Raw genomic sequence first — 19,330 nt, forward strand, 5'->3', positions numbered from 1 at the left:
GTTTGCTTCAAGTCTGATGGGTCATGGGTCATTCAACAGTTCCCAAGGTAGGCTCTCCATACGGCAGGGAAGATCAGGAGTCGGAACATGATAGCAGAGTTGCTATTTTGACCTACATCCATGTACCAATACATGGTGGTGGCACGTATCACCTCAAAAACTTCAATGTCAGTTGAAGAGCAGGAAAATCCTTTGTTGAACATCTCCAGTGGGGTCGAAGCAGTTCATCACGTGAAGCTCCATCGCTCCTCACTTGTGGCTTGCGGTTCAGCATTCATGACAGGGATTAATGCGAATCTTCGATTTGACGCCCTGCAAGGCAGGATCGAACGCAAATTCTTTATAAGGGAGGAACCTGCTCGAGTTCCTGCATCCTTAATCATGTCGAAGGCGAGACATTTTCTACTTCTTACATCTCAGATTCAATATGGCTTTGCCCCCGCCAGGTCCCCGGTGATCTGAGCAATGATAGACAACTTATTTCCCCACCAGACGACAGTACATCCTCGTTGGCTTGGTCACCAGTCGAGAATTACCTTGCTGTTGGATCTTGGGACTGCAAAGTCCGCATCTACGATATTACGAAAAGCCGGACTGGCGTCGTTGCAGCTGCAATTGAATTTGGGGGACCAGTGCTCAGTTGCCACTGGTCAGGAGTCAGTGTTCTTCTTCTCTTCACCTTCAAAATCTGATGATGTATTTCGTCAGGATGGTCAAAAGGTTGTCGGAGCAGGCGCAGACAAAACTGCTCGAATATTAGATCTCGGTGCGAACGGAGCTCCCGCGCAACAAGTTGCCGCCCATGACGCTCCTATCCGATCTGTTCGATTCTTCGATGCGCCAAACACCAATGCCCCTATGGTGGTTACAGGTAGTTGGGATAGAACAGTTGAATTTTGGGACCTGAGATTAGCAACCCCAGCAGCGCAGCTAGCTCTTCCTGAATGGGTGTATGCTCTGGATGCGAGGAACAAGCTGCTTGTTGTTGTAACTGCAGATCGGCAAAACCATTTTGTGAATCTAGAACACTGGGGTGCGATATGGAGAACAAGACAGAGTCCGCTCAACCACCAGAGCAGGGTCGTCACATGCTTTCTCGATGGGTCTGGCTTTGCCCTTGGAAGTATTGAGGGCAGAGTTTCGTTCCAGTACACTTCTGATCAAGACCATTCCAAGTCAGTCTCTCAAGCTCTCTAATGATACTCACAACTAACATTAGTCAGCAAATCTTACTCCTTCAAATGCCACCGCCAAAAAGACAAACCAACCGACAATGTAACGAACGTGTGGACCATCAACGATATCTCGGTTCATCCAATTCATGGTACCTTCAGCACGTGCGGTTCTGACGGCACCTTCCAATTCTGGGACAATGAGACTAAGTGCAGGCTGAACCTGTATCCAGGTGTTGAGGGACAGATTTCTGCGACGGCGTTTAATATGAATGGAAAGCTCTTTGCTTATGCAGTTAGCTATGATTGGAGTAAGGGGTATTTGTTTAATACACCAGATCTTCCTAATAAGATCATGCTGCATCCTGTTGTGGAGGATGACTGTAAGCCCAGGCAGATTATTGGAAGGAGATGAATGAGTTGGCGTGGCATGGGAATCATGAGGGGTCAGGGCAGGCTTTTTATTGATATTTCAAAATATAAATTTTTCCTATAATGAATGTTCCTGCGATGTTCGACCAGACCTTTAAATAAACATGAGAAATCTCGTCATCCAGATTTGCTTGCGAGTTTTGCTGATCAACCACTTTCCATCCATCTCAAATTCTAAGCCTCACGAGACGAGGCTGACCCTCGGCATCTTCATTCTCCGACACAGCTAACCTTTTTCGATCGAGGCAACATCACTTCAAATCCTCTCTCATCAACAGTATGGCCTCCGAACTATCGCGGCCATTACTCTTGCCCCAGAATCGAAAATTACGGCATCTGCAAGGGATATACCTGCGGAATCTCACTCTTTCCCGGCCACGCGGCAAGACAATTGACGACGCAGCTCTCAATAAAACTCCTCAGAAGCTCGAAGCTCTGCGCGAACCACAGCTCCACCATGCGCAATCGTCAGGAGACCTGCGACCACCGAAACTGCGAAGGAGAAGTACGAATTGGAGTGGTGCCAGCCCGGATCTGCGGCAAAAGAAGCTCGAAGATGTCATCGACAGCAGGACAGCCGATACGTTCTTTACACTGCATGCGAAGGGACAGGAGGACCCGATATACATCAGCGAGGTTGTGGAAAGGGCTATGAATCCTACGTTTCGATTCTTTGATCTCTCCGGATTTGGGCCCGCGACGACGAGACTCGATACTTTTACAATCAGGTTATGGGTCAAGAGACAAGACTTTGTGCCTCTTATTGAAGAAGAAGTCAGTCTACAGTCGCTGCAGTTTGTTGGGACTCTGGAAAACCACCCTTTTCTACCGAATTGTATTCTGTTCCACCTCATCGATGGAATCTACACAATTGATCTCGCGTCAAAACCACCGAACCCGAAACACGCTCCCTCATTACCCACATCATCATATAGTGCGCTCATGCGCCTGTCCAATCTTGACGAATCGATTCAAGATGCTCTCGCCACCCGCGAAGAATTAGCTGCTCAAATCAACGAAATTCTACTTTCGAATCCTGTGGATGAATCCCCACAAGCAGAGGAGGAGGTGGCTCTTGCATCACGCTACGTAGCTTCTGAACGCAAGTTGCTCAAAAACTCCATACGCAGGCGTGCCGAGCTCAAAACCTCAATATCATCACGCACGGAAGCTATTAAGACCGGTAAAGAACTACAACTGAAATATCTGGAGGATATAAACAACGCCCAAGACAAACTCTCGAACTGCAAAACACTCTTACAAACCACCACATCCGAAATTCATGGCCAGAGAAGACGAATATGCGAAGAGCTTCTCGCCATCTACCCCATAGAAGCAACAACCCACACCCTCCTCTTCACCATCTGCGGCCTTCCCCTCCCGAACTCCATCTTCGAAGACGCAGATGAAGACATCATCTCCGCAGCCCTTGGCTATGTTGCCCGTCTGGTAGACTTGCTACAATATTACCTCTCAGTCCCGCTTCCGTACCCAATAACTTCATATGGCTCTCGCTCAATAATACAAGACTCCATCTCCATCCTGCAGGACAATCAGCGCATTTTCCCCCTGTACATGAAGGGCACAGTCCGCTTCCGGTTCGACTACGGCGTCTTCCTTTTAAACAAGAACATTGAACGGCTAGCCGAGAGCCAAGGGTTAAAAGTAATGGATATTCGACAGACGCTCCCGAATCTCAAATACGTACTTTATGTATGCAGTGCAGGGAGCAGCGAGTTACCTGCTCGCAAAGCAGGCGGGATAAGGGGGCTAATAACTGGGAGGGAGGTCGAGATCGGGAGTCGGAGGGGGAGTGCGGATTCCGGAATTGTAGGGGCGCAGAGCGAGGCTGTTAGGAAGGCGTTGGAGAATGGCAGTGCAGAAGCCAAAGGTGTGAAGCTTGATGTTGGCAAAGGGAACAGAGATTTTAATATGGCGAGTGTGCCATTTAGAGATACGCATGTGCAGAGTTTGAGGACGAGGGGATTGAGGGAGAATATCAAGAGATGATTTGCTGATAGTAATGATACCACATGAGCATTGTTTTGACCTTGCTATCATTGTCTCTCTTGATTAGAACTTGAGGCGGAACGTCATGTTTTGCACGCACGATATTGAACAGCGCGAGAAAATCTTGTTACGACATTAAGCTTGAAATCGGAACAACCCCTGGGCAATGTACGCTGCTTCATAAATGACATCCGATGTTCAGGGCGTACTTTGTTGATCCGGAATTTAAAGGCTTCAGAACGAATATAGAGGCATTGTGTACTTAGCTCTGGGTCCGTGCTCTCTCACCTGCATCCATTTTCCGAGCGGCCAGATGGGGCCATCTAGGTGTGCGTGAGATTTGGCGTCCGTTTTGCAAGCTGAAATTTTTGAGTTCGCGTACAGTTGATTGGATAGGGGCCAGGCCATGATCAAAATAAAGCCAAGTCAATTGAAAATAATAATATTTAAGTTTTGGATACACGAGTATATGTCCGATAGATGCTCAAAGTTGAGCGGCAACGATTTTATTCTTTTACATCAGTATAATATGCAAAGGAAGAAAAAGCGACCTCGGATTGAAAATAAGGGGCATCTCGCTTAATTTGCAGTTTGCAAGAAATCTAAGAATCAGATTGCTCGTCTCTCAGTTGGAAGCCTAGTATAGAACCCCTACACACAAATACTACCGGGTCTCCTGTCGCTAAACACAATATACTAAAAGCAGAAAGTATATCGCCTGAGAGAACTTGAGGCGAGGCAGGATCCGTGGTGCCGAACTAAAGCGCCCCTCCCTGCCTACCTAGTTCCCGTTCAACGGTTTGGTTCTAAAATGTATAATAACAAACCACTGAATAGCCGCTAAGACTGTGGGAGGATTCTGACGTCATCAACTTTTAGATCTTGCTTCTGCAATAAGGGGATGGTAGCGGAGGCTAAGGAGTTGTATGCGGGAAACTTTCAACGGGCCGTTCCTCGAATCATGGCGTGGGTAGGAGCGAATTTCCCTGCATACCATCATATCTTCGCATTTCTCGACGCATCAGATAATATACAAAGGGAGAAAGATTTGGAGAATGTTCGGGGTCGAGAAGGGATTATGTGTAAGAGAGGAAGCTAATTTCCAAGAGTTTGGGACAAAGAACCTTTTGGATGTGCCACAAGGAAGTAAAGATTGGAAATAGACTTCAAATAGTTGAGACCAGCTTGAGAGGAGAGGTGGCCCGCATTCCTAGTTTCATTCCTAGCTTTGTGATGTGCAACAAGGAAGGACAGGAAATCGTTGGGGATCGGCTTTCGGGACAGAGGTGGACTGGGCCACTTGGTGAAGCGAAAATGGAAAGCAGCAGAGAATACACCACGAGTGAGGTGGAAGAAGAGATGTACAGATATTGTAGGCACCTGGAACAGAAGGATGCAAGCACGCACACAGAACGATGATGCAAAAGTTTCTCAATTTCCAAAGCTATGTACCCAGAAACGCCTCGTTGCTTCGTCCTCATTACCACCTCAAATCTATCCACAGGTATCAAAAGGTTGCAATTTTGCCCGCCATCTACCGATTTACTCCTTTGGGGGATGCGGCCATCTCCAGGCGGTGATATATGCCGGATCAATACCATTCTCATACGCTTGCGTCTTAGCCGCAATCTGCATATTCAGCAACTTCTCTCTCACACCACTAGCCTTGTTATGTAGCGTCGGGATCCGATCAATGGCATCCATCGCCAGCGAGAACCGATCAGTCTGGTTTCGGATGGCCAACTCGAGAGGGGTGTCGATGTTGCCTTTCTCCTTGTAGCCTCTGACGTGGAGGTTAAGTTGGCCGGGTCGCTTGTAGGTCAAGCGGTGGATGAGCCATGGGTACGAGTGGAAGTTGAAGATGATGGGGCGGTCTTGCGTGAAGACTGAGCACCACTCTTTGTCTGACATGCCGTGGGGATGGTCCACAGATGAGATGAGCTTGAAGAGATCGATGACATTTACGAATCTGATCTTCAGTTGGGGGAGAAGTTCGCGGAGGAGTCCGGTAGCGGCGAGGGCTTCGTGGGTTGGGACATCGCCGCAGGATGCCATGACGACGTCAGGATCTTCACCTTGGTCGTTGCTGGCCCAGTCCCATATTCCGACTCCCTTGGTGCAGTGCTCGATTGCTTCTTCCATATTGAGGTATTGGATATGGTCTTGCTTGTCGGCAACGATGACATTGACGTAGTTGGTGCTGCGGAGACAATGATCTGTGACCGAGAGGAGAGTGTTTCCGTCAGGTGGGAGGTAGATTCGCACGACTTCTGGGCTCTTGTTTGCGACAACATCGAGGAAACCAGGATCTTGATGGGTGAAGCCGTTGTGGTCTTGTCTCCAGACGGTAGCTGTGAGAAGGATGTTGAGGGAGGCGACCTTGACACGCCATTCGACTTCATTGCACTTCTCAATCCATTTGCAGTGTTGGTTGACCATAGAGTCGATGATGTGAATGAAGGGTTCGTAGCTGTTGAGAAGACCATGTCGTCCTGAGAGAACGTAGCCTTCCATCCAGCCTTCGCAGGTATGCTCACTCAGCATCTCCATCACACGGCCTTCCATTGCCAAGTTTCCTCCATCTGAATCTTCCTCAAAGTATTCTCCCATCCAGACCTTCTTGCCTGCCTTATAGATCTCGCCGAGCTTGTTGGACTCAGTCTCATCTGGGCCGAAGACACGGAAGTTGGTCATATTCTTTGCGACAATGTCTCGGAGGAACTTTGCCATGTTGACCATGCTGCCGAGATTCGAAATACCAGGTTCTATGTTGGGAAGGGCGTATTTGCGGAAGTCTGGCATGTCCAGAGGCTTGCGGAGAAGTCCACCATTGCCGACTGGGTTGGCAGACATGCGAGCATTTCCAGTGGGAGCAAGAGCCTTCAACTCTGGAATCAACTTGCCATCCTTGCCAAAAGCCTCATCTGCATTGTAGCCCTTCATCCAGTCCTCCAAGATTTTCAAGTGTGCGGGATTTGAGGCGACATCGGGGATTGGGATCTGATGTGCCCGCCAGAAACCTTCGAGGAGCTTGCTGTCAATCTTTCTTGGACCAGTCCAACCTTTAGGACTTCGAAGGACGATCATGGGCCAGCGGGGGCGGAATGCTTTCTTGGAGTCTCGAGCTTGCTTCTGGCACTTCTTGATCTCCAACACACAGTGCTCAAGTGTTGCTGCCATTGCTTGGTGCATGCTCTCCATGTCGCTACCCTCAACGAAATATGGTGTCCAACCATAACCAACGAACAGTGCCGTTAATTCTGCGTGACTGATACGTGCGAGGATAGTAGGATTGTTGATCTTGTAGCCGTTAAGGTGGAGTACTGGAAGGACTGCACCATCAGTCATTGGGTTGAGGAATTTTGTGCTGTGCCAGCTGGTAGCAAGAGGGCCGGTCTCAGCCTCGCCATCTCCAACCATCGTCAATGTGATCAAGCTCGGGTTATCGAAGACCGTACCGAAAGCGTGGGAAATTGAGTATCCGAGTTCACCACCCTCGTGAATGGAACCTGGGGTCTCGGGCGTGGCGTGAGATCCGACTCCACCTGGGAATGAGAATTGCTTGAAGAATCTCCTCATGCCCTCCTCATTCTCTGCCATGTCTGGGTAGACTTCCGAGTAGACACCCTCGAGGTATGATTGTGAGAGAACAGCTGGAGCTCCATGACCTGGGCCGGACACGAAGAGTGCATTCAAGTCGTATTTCTTGATAAGACGATTGAAGTGCATCCATGTGAAAGCTTGACCAGCGTCAGATCCCCAGTGGCCCAGTAAACGAGCTTTGAGATGTTCGACCTTGAGAGGCTCCTTGAGGAGGGGGTTTTCGCGGAGGTAGAGCATGCCAAGGCATAGGTACATGCTGGCCTTGAACCAAGCTTCATATTTGCGGATTTCCTCAGCGTCGAGGGGCTTCCCGGAAACTGTTGAGCGAGCAACTCCGTAAGGAGATATGCTCTTGACCTCAACATCTTTTGCAGCAGGCTCAATTTCTTGAGCAGCTGGTGCCACCATTGTTGGCATTGAGTCCATGCTTCTCGGATGATTCGGTGAAACTGTTGTTGGTGGGTTGTTTAGGGTCCAATTGCTATGGCGGGGTAATTGGAAGTGAGGGTATTCACTTCACAGCCTTAAATGCTGTTTGGCGGTTTCGATAATTAAGCTTGAGCAGCTTTGATAGTTCGATAACTGAGAGGGAGTTGCTTGAAGGAATTGAAAGGGAATGGGCAGTGGACAGCTCTCGCCTTATGAATGAAATTTTGGGAGGGGTTAGCTTAGCTATCAGTCCTTGGAGGGGTCATGCAGTCGTGCAGGATGGGTAAGAGGTGGTCTGATATTTGCAGACAATTTTGCTGGAACTCAGGTACTTACCCACCGCAGCGGATTATTGTTTTCTCGATTGAACGAGCATACCGCGATCCTCGGTTTATGGGGTGACTTCTGGCATGGGATGACTTGCCGAAGAACCTATTGAGGCGATCCTGGCCGAGTCGAGCAGTCCAGGTGCAGGAAAAGATGCAACAAGATCATGATGCAGTCAGAGCATCCCCATGCTCCCTGCTTAGTTGAGGTAGAAGCGTTGTTTGCAGTGGATAGGGTCGATCACCGAACATGCAACACGCGCAAGAGATTCTGTCTACCTCTTGTCTGATCACGATTGCCCATGTGCAGCGCAAAGTTGAGAGCGCGACGGATGGCGGGGCTCATGCATGCGGGCTTGGGGACCCTGACGCCGCCGAGGCCACTAAAAGGCCCAAAAGGTGGCGTGTCAATGACACGTTGGAGATGGTACGAGACGCTTGTCTCGAGATAATTGACATATGACATGGCCTGATGTCGTATCGGAACCCGTTGCAACGATTTTGCGGCGCTGGAAAATGAAGTATTCGAGAAGATGACCCACTGTCATTGAAAAGTAAGGTCTTTATTTTCCTCGCTTCACTCCGTTTCACGTGATAGGGGACCTGGAGATCTTCTGGGTGTCGGCCTGTCATGGAATCTATAGCAGAACACTTTCTTGGGCAGGGACAAGAGCTTAATCGTTGCAGTAGACTGCAAAGATGGGGTGGGAGAGTTCTTCGGCCCAAGAAACAGAGGTGACAATCACGTGATAAGCAGGACTTGGTGAACCGGGGGAATTAGTTGTACCATGCTCCCACGGAACATTGGTGGCACATGGTGCAATTATTCATCTCAGGACTGATATCTCGATGATAAAGAATTCTTTGATACTACTGGTACATAAGGTCATTAGTAACTGAACACGTTATCAACATCTCCCATCGGAACCGTTTCGTCCGATTACTCCGAGGACTCGGTAGTCACACCATTGACCTCCGTATGCTCAGATGAGTGATCAACCACTGGCACATCATCCTTCAATTTTTTGCCACTTCCAACTGCTCCAGTGTTCTTGTCTTCCTGCCTGAACTCCCTTGAGGGAACAAACCCGTTGCTCTTCCACGCCTTATCAACTTTCTCATACATCTCATCGACCTCTTCGAGACTGAGTCCTTTGGTCTCATATATTAAAGCCCATACGAAGAACGCACAGACGAGGCAGCATCCACCCCAAAGGAAGAAGATCTTTGCTTGGAGATTTGCGTTGCCTGGGCCAGGATTGACAAGGTAGGGCGTGGAGTAGGCAATCGCCCAATTTAGCAACCAATTGCTAGCTGTGGTCATAGACAGGCCTTTTGCCCGGACACCGAGAGGGAAGATTTCCCCGGTAACAACCCCTAGAATGCGACTTAGCTTTGGTCTGAGGACTAGATTGGGATGAGAGTGGGAAGCTGGCTTAAGCGGACTTACAGGCAACTGGTCCCCAGGATGAGGCGAAGAAGAAGATGTAGACACAGACAAAAGCAACAAGAGCTTTCTGTGCAGACATGTTCGTTGTGCCTGGGAATGCTGTTCCAGCAGAAGCGACAATCATTTGTGATACAAACATGCCTATCGCACCGAAGAGTAACAGACGACGACGTCCCCACGTCTCGACGAGATAGAGGCCGGGGAATGTAGACGCAACGTTGACCGCAGAAGTAATCATAGTCGTAACGAATGGGTTCTGGATTCCCGAATTCGTGAAGAACGAAGTTCCGTAGTAAAATATAAAGTTGATGCCGGTGAGCTGTTGAAGGCTTTGGAGGAGGCAGCCAGTCATCAGACGTTTGCCCAATGTGTGCCAGGTCAGGAAATCTTTGTATGAAGATGTGCCCAAGGATAACTCGTGCTCATAATTCGCTTTGATATCTGCGAGTTCGTCGATCAAGAATGGATTGTCAATTGGGAGTCGACGTAGGCGAGATAGTGATTTGGCTGCCTTTTCGTCACGGCCCATTCTGATCAGATAACGAGGTGTCTCGGGTAGAAAAAGGAGGCCAACTCCAAGTATGATGGCCCAAAAAAATTGTATGGCGATCGGGATGCGATACGAGCCGGAATCTGCGCGGTCTTTGGTAGCGTTGTCGACGACTGCTGCGATCAAGAGACCGATCGTAATGGCAAGTTGATATGCGCCGACTATATATCGTTAGGACGCGCTGCATGCTTTGAGATGAATCTTGTACTTACCAACCGTTCCTCGAATCCATTTAGGAGCAGTTTCTGATTGATAAAGAGGGACTAAATTATCATTAGTCCTATTTCAAACACCTCGAGTGATGGATACTTACTCAATGCAGAGATCAGGCCAACACCAAACCCAGCAAGGAAACGACCGGCCACGAAGAGAGGGATCGCAACCGAAATCGTCTGCAAGAGAACACCAAAGCAGAAAACAACAAGTGTAATCATAAGAGCCATCCTTCTTCCCGTGAAATCCGCCGTGGGTGCTGCAGTTAATGCACCAAAGAAAGTTCCCGCACTGAGAATTGATACAATCAGAGAGGATTGATTGGCAGTGATCCCGGGACCTTTGGTATCGGGATTGATGTAGCCAGTCGAAAAAGTCTTCAACCAGTGCGGCATAGCAATGATACCTCCAATAGTTCCGGTGTCATATCTACCCCAACCATTAACAGGAGCAGAAGTTTGCCAATACTTAGATACTCACCCAAATAATATGCCACCGAAGGCAACGAATAGGCCAACTCCAATTGCAGTAGCTGAGGAGCCAGGAACACCCTCGGGCTTCATTATCCCAATGGACCGAAAGCTGAATCCTTTTGAAACCATTTTATGATTGTGACCACTTTGTGTAAAGTTGAAATTCATTTGAGTAATGCGACCTACGACACATCATATACCTTTTGGCAAATGAGAGAAAATGTTGATACCCCGGGAGGGATGACGGCGCGGCTGAGACATCCGCGTTCAGGGGTGTAAAAACAACAGCTGTTGTTACCAACTCTCCGTTTATGGCGTGAAAGGTCCCGAAAATTGATAGAATGACAATTCAAAAATCAAGTTAAACCGGTGATCTTGTTCTCAAAGCAGAATTGATTGGTCTATATCGTCCCAGTACCCCGCATCTTCCAGGTTTGAGGATTTGGTGGAGGGTCGCGGCCGGCAAATGCACCAGGATACCAGACGACTGGAGTGTTGCAAACGCTTGAAGGCCTTCTGACATGAAAATAGTAAGCTGGATCTCAATGAGGCGCACATTTGGGCGGTACTCCTTCCTTTTTCAAATATCTGGGTTTAGAAGGACGACCCTGGTCCCTGAGACTCATAGTTTGCAGAGTCGATCTTCAACCCTCGATATGAACCCAGCTTAATAGCCGAGCTGTGCTGTCATTCGTGGTGCCTTGCGTGAAGCTGTCACAACTGCAACGATTGAAAGAACTCCTGGACAAGAGCTAGAAATGAAGCCAAATTGCATTCTCCTCTCAGTCGAAGAAGCTGTCTTGAGCTACAAAGTCGGGTCTTGAAGAGCTAAAGGCGGGGATTGCTCAAACGATTCGGAAAGTATTTAAGAGGTCTCAGCAAACCCCACGTAGTCTGTGTGACGCATCGCTGTTGTTTCACCAGACTTGTGCGATCAGAACTGCGTATTATATCCGCACTTGCTGATACGATTGCTCCTCTTGCTAGATCCGCAAAATCTGATAAGCACCTCCAAATACCTTTAGATACCTACAAATTCGACTTCGACTTAAACTAAAGTCGATCGGCGCCCTGCCCGGCCCCGCGATGTCAGGGGGAGCAGAGAACGAGAGTCGAGGCTAGTAGCCAATATTGTGACAAGCTGAGATCAATCGGGAACACGTTTTCTGTACATAAGGAGAGGATCTCGGAGAGTAAGATCCCATGTTCGTTTTGACGGCAACGCTGGCGATGGAGTGATGAAGTGAGGTTGGGAGACGCGAGGTGGTGTTTTACCAAGGCGCTAAGGTTAATTATCGGAGCTTTAATTTGACCTTACCGCCAACCCTTCTTCTCTTTCATATATTTTCATCACATTCCGAATCCTCTAATCGAGTGAGCAGGTCAGATCCCAGATTCATCCTCAAGGCAGTCTCGATATGCAGCCTCTTTGACCGCATGCTGTTCAACCTTTCAACCTTTGAGTGTGAAAGCGCACTCTCGTGGCTGCGCAGTGAGCGCGGACATGTGACAGCAGGTCAAATATCCACCAGGAAGCCAGAACGCAAAGATATCACGTGCAAATTCTCAAGTTGTGTGAATTTTTGTTGGAAAGAGCTCAAACATTGCGAAAGCCGAAGCTGCGAGCGCAGTCGGTTGAAGTGGGCTGACAGTTGTGAAGTGCTCAACATGTCATCCTTCGCCCGAAAACGCTATGCGTACAAAGGCCGCCACAGATCCCCCTTTGGTCCAATGTCTCAGCAGACTTATATTTGATACTGAAAATCCAGGCATTTATTGATTTTCGCCAAAACAATGCCAACCATCAACCCGCTGCTGCACCCGTATGTTGAACCACTAACTGGGATCTCAACCCGAACAGGAAGCATTGGCTGTTCGTCCCCATCTCAACTCCAAATACCACAAGACTGATCCTTAAGTAGATGAACACTTCATCATCAATCAGGCGATACTTATCGGCAGTGGGCTGCGGAGTGTTGCAGTTACAGTCCCGAGTCTGTCTGTTGACACAAGAACAAAGTTGTCAGCTTATCCTCCAAAGGTCTCCATTATTTCTAGAAGCGGGAGCGGCCATGGACCTTCCTTCACAGGTCACGTAGGCGGAGGAATGCTTGCTGCGGCTACTATGTCTGGGGAGGTTTTGTCAACCTCTTCTCAAGCGCAGATCGAAGTTGCTTTGACTAAGGTGGATGCAAAGCACGGAATTCTTGCGATTATTATGAATCATCGAGTAATTCATTGTTCATCTTCCTATCTAATCAATCTGATGACGAGCAATCAAGGCAATGTTACCAACTTCAAAGCGGCCATCTCAAAGTTCAAACTTCTGGGATCAGGACAGAGCTTGTGGTTGTCGGGGATGGTGTTGGCCGTGGACGAATCAGGGCACAGAAGCATGAAGGAAGCGGAATTGCCGGCATAGTGTTGGTTTTAAAAGTTGCCGGAGCTTTTGCTGCTACTGGGTAACATTTCTTAAATCATCCATTTGTCTGAGTACCCTGCTATACTTGCCCAGAGCAACCTTGGATGATGACATCCGAGTTGCCGGATTGACTGCTGATCAGGTTCTCTCTGTTGGCTCTGCTATCTCGCACGTCAAAATACCGAATCAGCCAATTCAAGACAAGCAGTCAGACGAACTTTTAGCCACAGAACGTTTCGGGTCGGGGACCGGACTTGATGAACATTAGCTTCTTGGATCTCACAAGCTTGAGATGGGCCTGCTCGATATTGTGGAAACCATGCCATAAGAACTTCTGGACTGGAACGATGAAGACCGTTCGTTCTCGGTAATTGCTGCGGTGATGAGCTGGTTCTCCTGGTCAACAATCTCGAGGGTCTGAGTGGACTCGAGCTGGGAGCCATCACTATGGAGATTGCAGTTCAGTTGGAGAAGAAGTATGGAGCCAAGCCTGCGCGAGTGTACTCCGGGACATTCACATCAACGCTGAACGAACTTGGATTCAGCATCTCGTTGCTGAAGGTCGTTGGCTTGGGCTTACAAACGGATTAGGCCTGCTAGAACTTCTAGATGCGCCAGCGGAACTACAGCATGGCCAGCAACTATCAGCCCCTCCTCGTTGCAAGGATCGAAGCCAGCGACTTTCCAGGCGGAACTGTCTGTGGATGAATTTGTTTCGAGGACTGGATTACCTGAGCTAGATTCTGGGCTTCCGAGGAAGGTGCGATTTATGCACTTTTTTGGCATTTCCTTTCGTTTATGGGAGTTTCTATGTATAAAAACGGTAGATGGACTCACTGCAGACTCTTCAATCGCGCTTTTGCGAAAATGATATAATATTCTTGGCTTTGGTGACAGGGATCACTCTTATGCCGTGGTTACAGTCTCCTGCTTTCATTTTGGGCTTATTCTTTATCATTACTGCATTAAATTGCGAGGTATGGAGTTCTTGGCGTTGAAGAGAGCGGAAGGTGCCATGTTCAGTCATTCCTTCCTCATATGGTAGCCAAGGTCTGCAAAACTCCTGGCTAGTAGCTCCTTCTGTTATCTCTCACTTAGCAATTAGGAAGACTTGTCTCTGTGTCGCTTTTCTTTTCTGCATCAAAACACACACAGCAACACATCGGCATACCTTTCAAGCAAAAACTTTGGGGGCAGCATTGTTCAAGCTATCATGATTCCCTGTTGCAGTGTCGCGGCAGAAAAGCACCCTCCAATGACCATACCGTCCTTTATGGGCCTCCAGGGAGTTTTCTGGATGTTCGTAGCTGTCCAGTACATTGAGGGGAAAGGGGCTGGTCTAGTCGCTATTAGAAACCTTCCTAAAGGGACTCGAATCATCGCCGAACACCCATTCCACAGATTCCCTACTGATATGGCCCTGGCGAACATTTGGTCCTTGTTAACAAACCCCCCAACGATGAGTGATGAATTCTTCAGGCTTCACGAAAACAAAGGGGATGTCGCGGACCAGACCCCAGAGCAAGGCGCTTTATCGAATATATTTCCAACTATGGACGAATTTGGAGACCTATTCTGGGCGAGCTTTCCCACCATCGGTCTGATCAATCATGACTGTGTTCCGAACGCCGAATACTGGTGGGATCATGGACTGCAAGATGGCAAAATCCGCCTCATCCGAAACATCAATGCAGGAGAGGAAATCACCATCAACTATGGGTTCGGCCGCTGGTTCGACACGGGCAAGAACATCATCGGCGACATCGTGGCAGGAAGGGAAATCCATTATGGGTGTGGCGCGTGCCGATGTCACTCAGCCCATATCAGAGGGAAATTCGGATTCACATGCCTCTGCAACACCTGCAAAGAAGGAGCGAGCCATCCGTAAAAACTTCAGACACGAAGAAGCAGCGCTTTTACGTGAGGACCTTCCCCATAACATTTCCTTCTTCCGCATATACCACCAAGGAGCCTGCCTCAGGAAGCTCTATTTGCGATACCAACTTTTCAAGAGAGGCCTTTTACGGAGCACCCGGTTCGGTGAGGTATTGATAGAAACTTTTCAGATCGTCGGTGGTCATGGTGATTAAGCTAGAGCTAAGCGCTTCGCTTTGGCATATTTGAAGGTACAGATAGCACACTATGGAAGAGGCTTCTGGGTGCTTCCTGGGAGGCAATTCCTATCCTCTGGTTTGAATCAAGCGCAAACGTGGTGTGAGATTATTGTCAGGCGCTCCATGGACTACTCAAAGGTTTCACACTTGATCTCCTCACGTGCTTGTGAGACGTTTGCTGGTATCGAGTTGCAAATATCACCTCCTTGGCGAGTGCCGATCTTCTCGCCGTATGCCATATTAAAGTTATGGGCTGAGTAGCCCTGTGCCCAGTGTGTCTTCATTTTCATCACTCAGAATAAGCAGCTGACAAGTAGTAATCGAGGCTGTATGTGAATCGCCTCCGGTGTACAATATAACCTTGCCTCCCCTGCCTTCCGATTGAATGAGGTGCTTCTCTGGCCAGTATTTGAGCAGCAGCATTTTCTAGTTGATGGAGATTCGTTTACAGTAAGCTGCCCTGCTTCGAATATCTACAAAGTCCTCTCGCTTAAGCTCAGGATGCAAAAAGACTTGCACTTCACTCTTTTTTGGTAGAAGACCACCACGTAAACAATTTTGAAGAAAGTGTATGTCTAGAAACTTTAGTTTACGACTGGAGATCTCTTGGCAACAAAAATGTTGAATATGTGAAACTCATTACAAGATTTCGCTTAATGGTACGTAATGGCTGCTTCGCTCCAAAGACAGGGGCTGCATAATCTCGCAGTGTCAATAAAGAAGAGTGATCCAATTCACCGGCGTGCATGGACTTTACCGCTACAACATCTAGACTACTCTTGCAACATTCTAGAACGTTTAGCAAGGGCTTGAACAATGGCATCTCCTAAGTTTTCCTCTCCCCAGTAGTGTACATTCCTGGACGAATTGTTTATTGACATCTACATTCTCGGCATAAATGCCCTATACACCACTTAATTTGCAGCCAGAGGACTTAGCACAGCTATCCATGCAGCATCTACACTCGATCATGCCGGAGAAGTAGTACCGTGACAGAGGGAAATCTCTTGTGAAGGATAATAGTCAGCCCGACACAGCGATTCCAGCAGAGGGCACTTCAGGCATCCAGGCCGGGGTATGGATATTAAGCCTATTACAGATGGATCGTTGTTGACTCATTTACAGAGCATTGGACATTCGAACACGGCCGCTCATGAAGTGCGAACCAAGATGCCTGCGGACAGCAAGGCAGATAGCGGCTCACCTGAGAGCTGGGAGGAAGTCCAAGCAGATACCTTATCGAAGAGAGAGAAAGTGACGAATACAGAAGATCACAAGGCACAAGAAAAGACAGAAAATAGTGGATCGGGAGCTAAGACACCTAACGTTGAGCAACCGGCTGTTGAGAGGCTAGCCGACAAAAAGCCGGAAAGTGGGGTCACCGGAGGAGACCCCCAAAAACTGGAGCCGCAACAAGACGAGAAGACACAAGATGATACATCCAAATCTTCTCCTATTGTCCAATCATCTGTTGGAAAGAAAACTCGGTGTCGGATCAAGGTTCGTAGCAGGCATCCGTTGTTGCCTCAAGCCATGTCGAACTAATGATATTTACAGAACCCTATTCGAGCCAAAATTGTTCTCAATGAACTCGACGTCGCGATAGCAGCTCTCAACTACCTCGAATGGGGCAAAAACAACGGTGGTCATTCCCTTCATAATCAAGGCTCGCAAGACAAATTTGACCACCTTATGAATGGCTATTACGAGGCTCCACGAGACGCCGAGGGTGGTTATACTCCTCCAGTCGGTGCAGTACTTCAGTTCACGAACCTTTATGATTCCTCAAGATTCATGCTTGATGAGATTCGCCTAGCTAAAGGGGGTCCTCTAAACCGAGGCGATGTCCGTGCATTGTCTCTGGTAATAATAAAGGATCTTCCACGCATTCCGTTGCCTGGGAATCCCGAGATAGACCCGCATCTGCGACTTCGACTTAAAACTCTACTACAGCAGACCTTTCGAGCACACGGAAAGTTGGATCCTCAGGTGATACCCGACGAGGACGATGAAGACATGCTCGCTCTCAAAGATGCCTTCGCGGAAGGTCTGAAGAGAATTTCTGACGCAATTGTTGAAGCACTACCGAACGGGTCAACCTTTCAGCGAATGCTTCTGATATTGGTTGCTTTCAGCTGCATCGGTGCATTGTACTACTGTGTTTGGAAATCCTCGATGCCATTTTTCTGGAATGCTTCGTCCTCTGCAGGAAGGTCCGACGATATAAATTTCGGAGGAGAATCTACCTCTGCCTATTCGGGTTCCCCATTTGTCCCCTTGCACCAATGGGTGGAGCTTTACAAGGGCGACATGAATATGGCTGCCGGCACTTATGAGGACTGCGAGTTTTGGATCATATCGGCCGTTGACTTGGTGGCTCGTCGAACCGAAAGCCTGACGACCGAAATGCAAATGCTTGCAATGACGATCTGGTTATCAAAAATTCGCATCCTCCAACCCTTCTTTCGACTATTCAATATTCCATCTGAGGAGTCCCTCAACGCCAAGGCCCTAATTTTGTATGAAAGCTATCTCTCGGACGTCGACAACGAGAAGCACTATCCCGAATCACATGCTAAGATGCTCAGAGTGAGCCTGGGGATTCTCGAGACAGACACGCAGCGAATAGAGAAAGCATACCGGAAAAGTTTCCCCTTTCAATTTCGCAAATTGCTCGAGGAGGTCGACGCAACCTTCCGAGGAAACAAGCCTGAACCACTTCTCCGTCCAGATGTGTTAGAACCATTTCATCTTCATTACCATTACTTCCTGGGTCTAGCTGAAGATTCGGTGTTTGAATTGTTTGACAGGCTCAATAATTTGAAAGATGCGATTGCCGCTCAACGTGGTGGGGAGAAGCCCTTGCAAGAGCAAATTAATGAGATTTCAACGGCCATTACCGAGTTGAAATTCGCAAAGGAGTCCGCTATGTTGACAAAGAATAAATTGGAGACTGATGGGACTATGAGAGAAGCGGATGCTGCCATTTGGGCTTTATGATTCTCATTTCCTTGATTGGAAACTACATCTTTTAATGGAACACTTGGAATTCTTATTTTCCGGCGGCCACTTGAGCAAGATACTCTACACCTCGTAATTGTTCATTACTCACGAACGAACAGCTCTATTTTCCCATCAGCCAGTCCCCAACCGCCTTGAGATACAGCTCCTTCTCCTCGTACAACGGCATATGGGTGCTGTTCTGGAACTTAACCCATTTCACATCCCTGATCCCGTCCAAGAACGGCTTGATAGCCTCATCACTAGCTCCCTCATTGACTCCATTAATGACCAACGTTGGAACCTCAATTCCCTTGCACTTCTCCGCCGCGGTCCATTCCCTCAAGCCACCTCTGACGACAAACTCACTCTTTCCGCTCCTAATCACCAATCAGCCATCTCCCTTATCCTTTAAAACGCAAAAGAAGGATACTCACATCGTATCACTCACAGTATCATCCTCCTTCGCAAATTCAAAGCTCTTAAAAAACTCCGGCGGCATGACCCTTGCAGAATGCTTCTTCATAAAAACCATCATCGCCTCCTCCAACTCCTCGCCATCAAATCTCCTCTCCTCTTCCGCCTTCTTGATAATGCCTTTCTCCGGCTCCTGCAATTCTTCAAGATACCGCGCATACGCATCCGTCCAGCCGGTCATATACGCCGGACTATTGCTCAGAATCAATTTCCTAAGGCCTTTCGGCTTAGTGCCCGCCCACGTCGAACCTACCATGCCGCCCCAGCTGTGACCAAGCACATCGTATCCCTTCTCCACTAAGCCTAGTTTTGAGACGAGATTGTTCAATTCATCGTAGAACAGCTGCTCGGTCCAGAAAGTCTCGTCTCCGGCTTTCTCGCGAAGATGCGTAGATCGAGCACAGCCGATCTGATCGTAAAAGACGATTGGGGTGCCATAGAGTTCATTGAGTTCAGAGAGTTGGATCATGTAGTCGTGGCTCATTCCCGGCCCGCCGTGTATCGTGATGAGGGGAGTACGGGGGGAGGAGAGCTCACCCACGATCTTGTACCAGGTTTCGCATGGCTTGCCGGCAGCTGGGACATCGAATGGGACGGTTCCTTCTTTTATTGTTGGAGCCATGTTTGTGCTTAAGTTATCGAGTTAGCGTTGAACGAGG

General features: G+C 48.4%; 8 protein-coding genes across 8 annotated transcripts; 5 read left to right on the forward strand and 3 right to left on the reverse strand.

Annotated features, from left to right (window-relative positions):
• The first annotated feature begins 219 nt into the window (after window positions 1-219).
• Window positions 220-1,630, forward strand: K444DRAFT_611687 (WD40 repeat-like protein). The gene is made up of 2 exons (XM_024879992.1): window positions 220-1,175; window positions 1,224-1,630. The coding sequence occupies exons 1-2, from the start codon at window positions 466-468 to the stop codon at window positions 1,585-1,587; spliced, it is 1,074 nt and encodes a 357-aa protein (XP_024738346.1). The 5' UTR covers window positions 220-465; the 3' UTR covers window positions 1,588-1,630.
• A 250-nt stretch (window positions 1,631-1,880) lies between these two features.
• K444DRAFT_611688 (UV radiation resistance protein-like protein) lies at window positions 1,881-3,742 on the forward strand (the record flags this gene model as incomplete). Its single annotated transcript, XM_024879993.1, has 1 exon — window positions 1,881-3,742. One exon carries the CDS (start codon window positions 1,884-1,886, stop codon window positions 3,612-3,614), a length of 1,731 nt encoding a protein of 576 aa, XP_024738347.1. The 3' UTR covers window positions 3,615-3,742.
• Window positions 3,743-5,156: 1,414 nt separating this feature from the next.
• On the reverse strand, window positions 5,157-7,625 carry K444DRAFT_526925 (putative phosphoketolase; the record flags this gene model as incomplete). Its single annotated transcript, XM_024874591.1, has 1 exon — window positions 5,157-7,625. The coding sequence occupies one exon, from the start codon at window positions 7,623-7,625 to the stop codon at window positions 5,157-5,159; it is 2,469 nt and encodes an 822-aa protein (XP_024738348.1).
• A 1,192-nt stretch (window positions 7,626-8,817) lies between these two features.
• On the reverse strand, window positions 8,818-10,787 carry K444DRAFT_587546 (general substrate transporter; the record flags this gene model as incomplete). Its single annotated transcript, XM_024878027.1, has 5 exons — window positions 8,818-9,349; window positions 9,423-10,133; window positions 10,185-10,235; window positions 10,286-10,614; window positions 10,666-10,787. The coding sequence occupies 5 exons, from the start codon at window positions 10,785-10,787 to the stop codon at window positions 8,913-8,915; spliced, it is 1,650 nt and encodes a 549-aa protein (XP_024738349.1). The 3' UTR covers window positions 8,818-8,912.
• Window positions 10,788-11,988: 1,201 nt separating this feature from the next.
• Window positions 11,989-13,167, forward strand: K444DRAFT_370553 (uncharacterized protein). Its single transcript, XM_024872270.1, has 2 exons — window positions 11,989-12,531; window positions 12,581-13,167. Exons 1-2 carry the CDS (start codon window positions 12,453-12,455, stop codon window positions 13,078-13,080), a joined length of 579 nt encoding a protein of 192 aa, XP_024738350.1. The 5' UTR covers window positions 11,989-12,452; the 3' UTR covers window positions 13,081-13,167.
• A 1,194-nt stretch (window positions 13,168-14,361) lies between these two features.
• On the forward strand, window positions 14,362-15,076 carry K444DRAFT_611692 (SET domain-containing protein). The gene has a single exon (XM_024879994.1). The coding sequence runs from the start codon at window positions 14,378-14,380 to the stop codon at window positions 14,966-14,968; it is 591 nt and encodes a 196-aa protein (XP_024738351.1). The 5' UTR covers window positions 14,362-14,377; the 3' UTR covers window positions 14,969-15,076.
• A 1,037-nt stretch (window positions 15,077-16,113) lies between these two features.
• K444DRAFT_370771 (uncharacterized protein) lies at window positions 16,114-18,289 on the forward strand. Its single transcript, XM_024872271.1, has 3 exons — window positions 16,114-16,269; window positions 16,320-16,694; window positions 16,752-18,289. The coding sequence occupies exons 2-3, from the start codon at window positions 16,365-16,367 to the stop codon at window positions 18,192-18,194; spliced, it is 1,773 nt and encodes a 590-aa protein (XP_024738352.1). The 5' UTR covers window positions 16,114-16,269; window positions 16,320-16,364; the 3' UTR covers window positions 18,195-18,289.
• A 29-nt stretch (window positions 18,290-18,318) lies between these two features.
• Window positions 18,319-19,293, reverse strand: K444DRAFT_525953 (proline-specific peptidase; the record flags this gene model as incomplete). Its single annotated transcript, XM_024874503.1, has 2 exons — window positions 18,319-18,574; window positions 18,632-19,293. The coding sequence occupies 2 exons, from the start codon at window positions 19,291-19,293 to the stop codon at window positions 18,319-18,321; spliced, it is 918 nt and encodes a 305-aa protein (XP_024738353.1).
• Between the last annotated feature and the right edge of the window lie 37 nt (window positions 19,294-19,330).

This window comes from Hyaloscypha bicolor (assembly GCF_002865645.1).
Source record: "Hyaloscypha bicolor E unplaced genomic scaffold K444scaffold_56, whole genome shotgun sequence".
Taxonomy (NCBI): domain Eukaryota; kingdom Fungi; phylum Ascomycota; class Leotiomycetes; order Helotiales; family Hyaloscyphaceae; genus Hyaloscypha; species Hyaloscypha bicolor.

Bases quoted from the DNA above. Each gene is read 5' to 3' on its own strand.
- K444DRAFT_611687 (XM_024879992.1), top strand. From the start codon at position 466: ATGATAGACAACTTATTTCCCCACCAGACGACAGTACATCCTCGTTGG. The intron at 1,176-1,223 runs GTCAGTCTCTCA...AACATTAGTCAG, and splicing joins TCTGATCAAGACCATTCCAA to CAAATCTTACTCCTTCAAAT.
- K444DRAFT_370553 (XM_024872270.1), top strand. From the start codon at position 12,453: ATGCCAACCATCAACCCGCTGCTGCACCCGTATGTTGAACCACTAACT. The intron at 12,532-12,580 runs GTTCGTCCCCAT...ATCCTTAAGTAG, and splicing joins CCGAACAGGAAGCATTGGCT to ATGAACACTTCATCATCAAT.
- K444DRAFT_370771 (XM_024872271.1), top strand. From the start codon at position 16,365: ATGCCTGCGGACAGCAAGGCAGATAGCGGCTCACCTGAGAGCTGGGAG. The intron at 16,695-16,751 runs GTTCGTAGCAGG...TGATATTTACAG, and splicing joins AAACTCGGTGTCGGATCAAG to AACCCTATTCGAGCCAAAAT.
- K444DRAFT_611692 (XM_024879994.1), top strand. From the start codon at position 14,378: ATGTTCGTAGCTGTCCAGTACATTGAGGGGAAAGGGGCTGGTCTAGTC.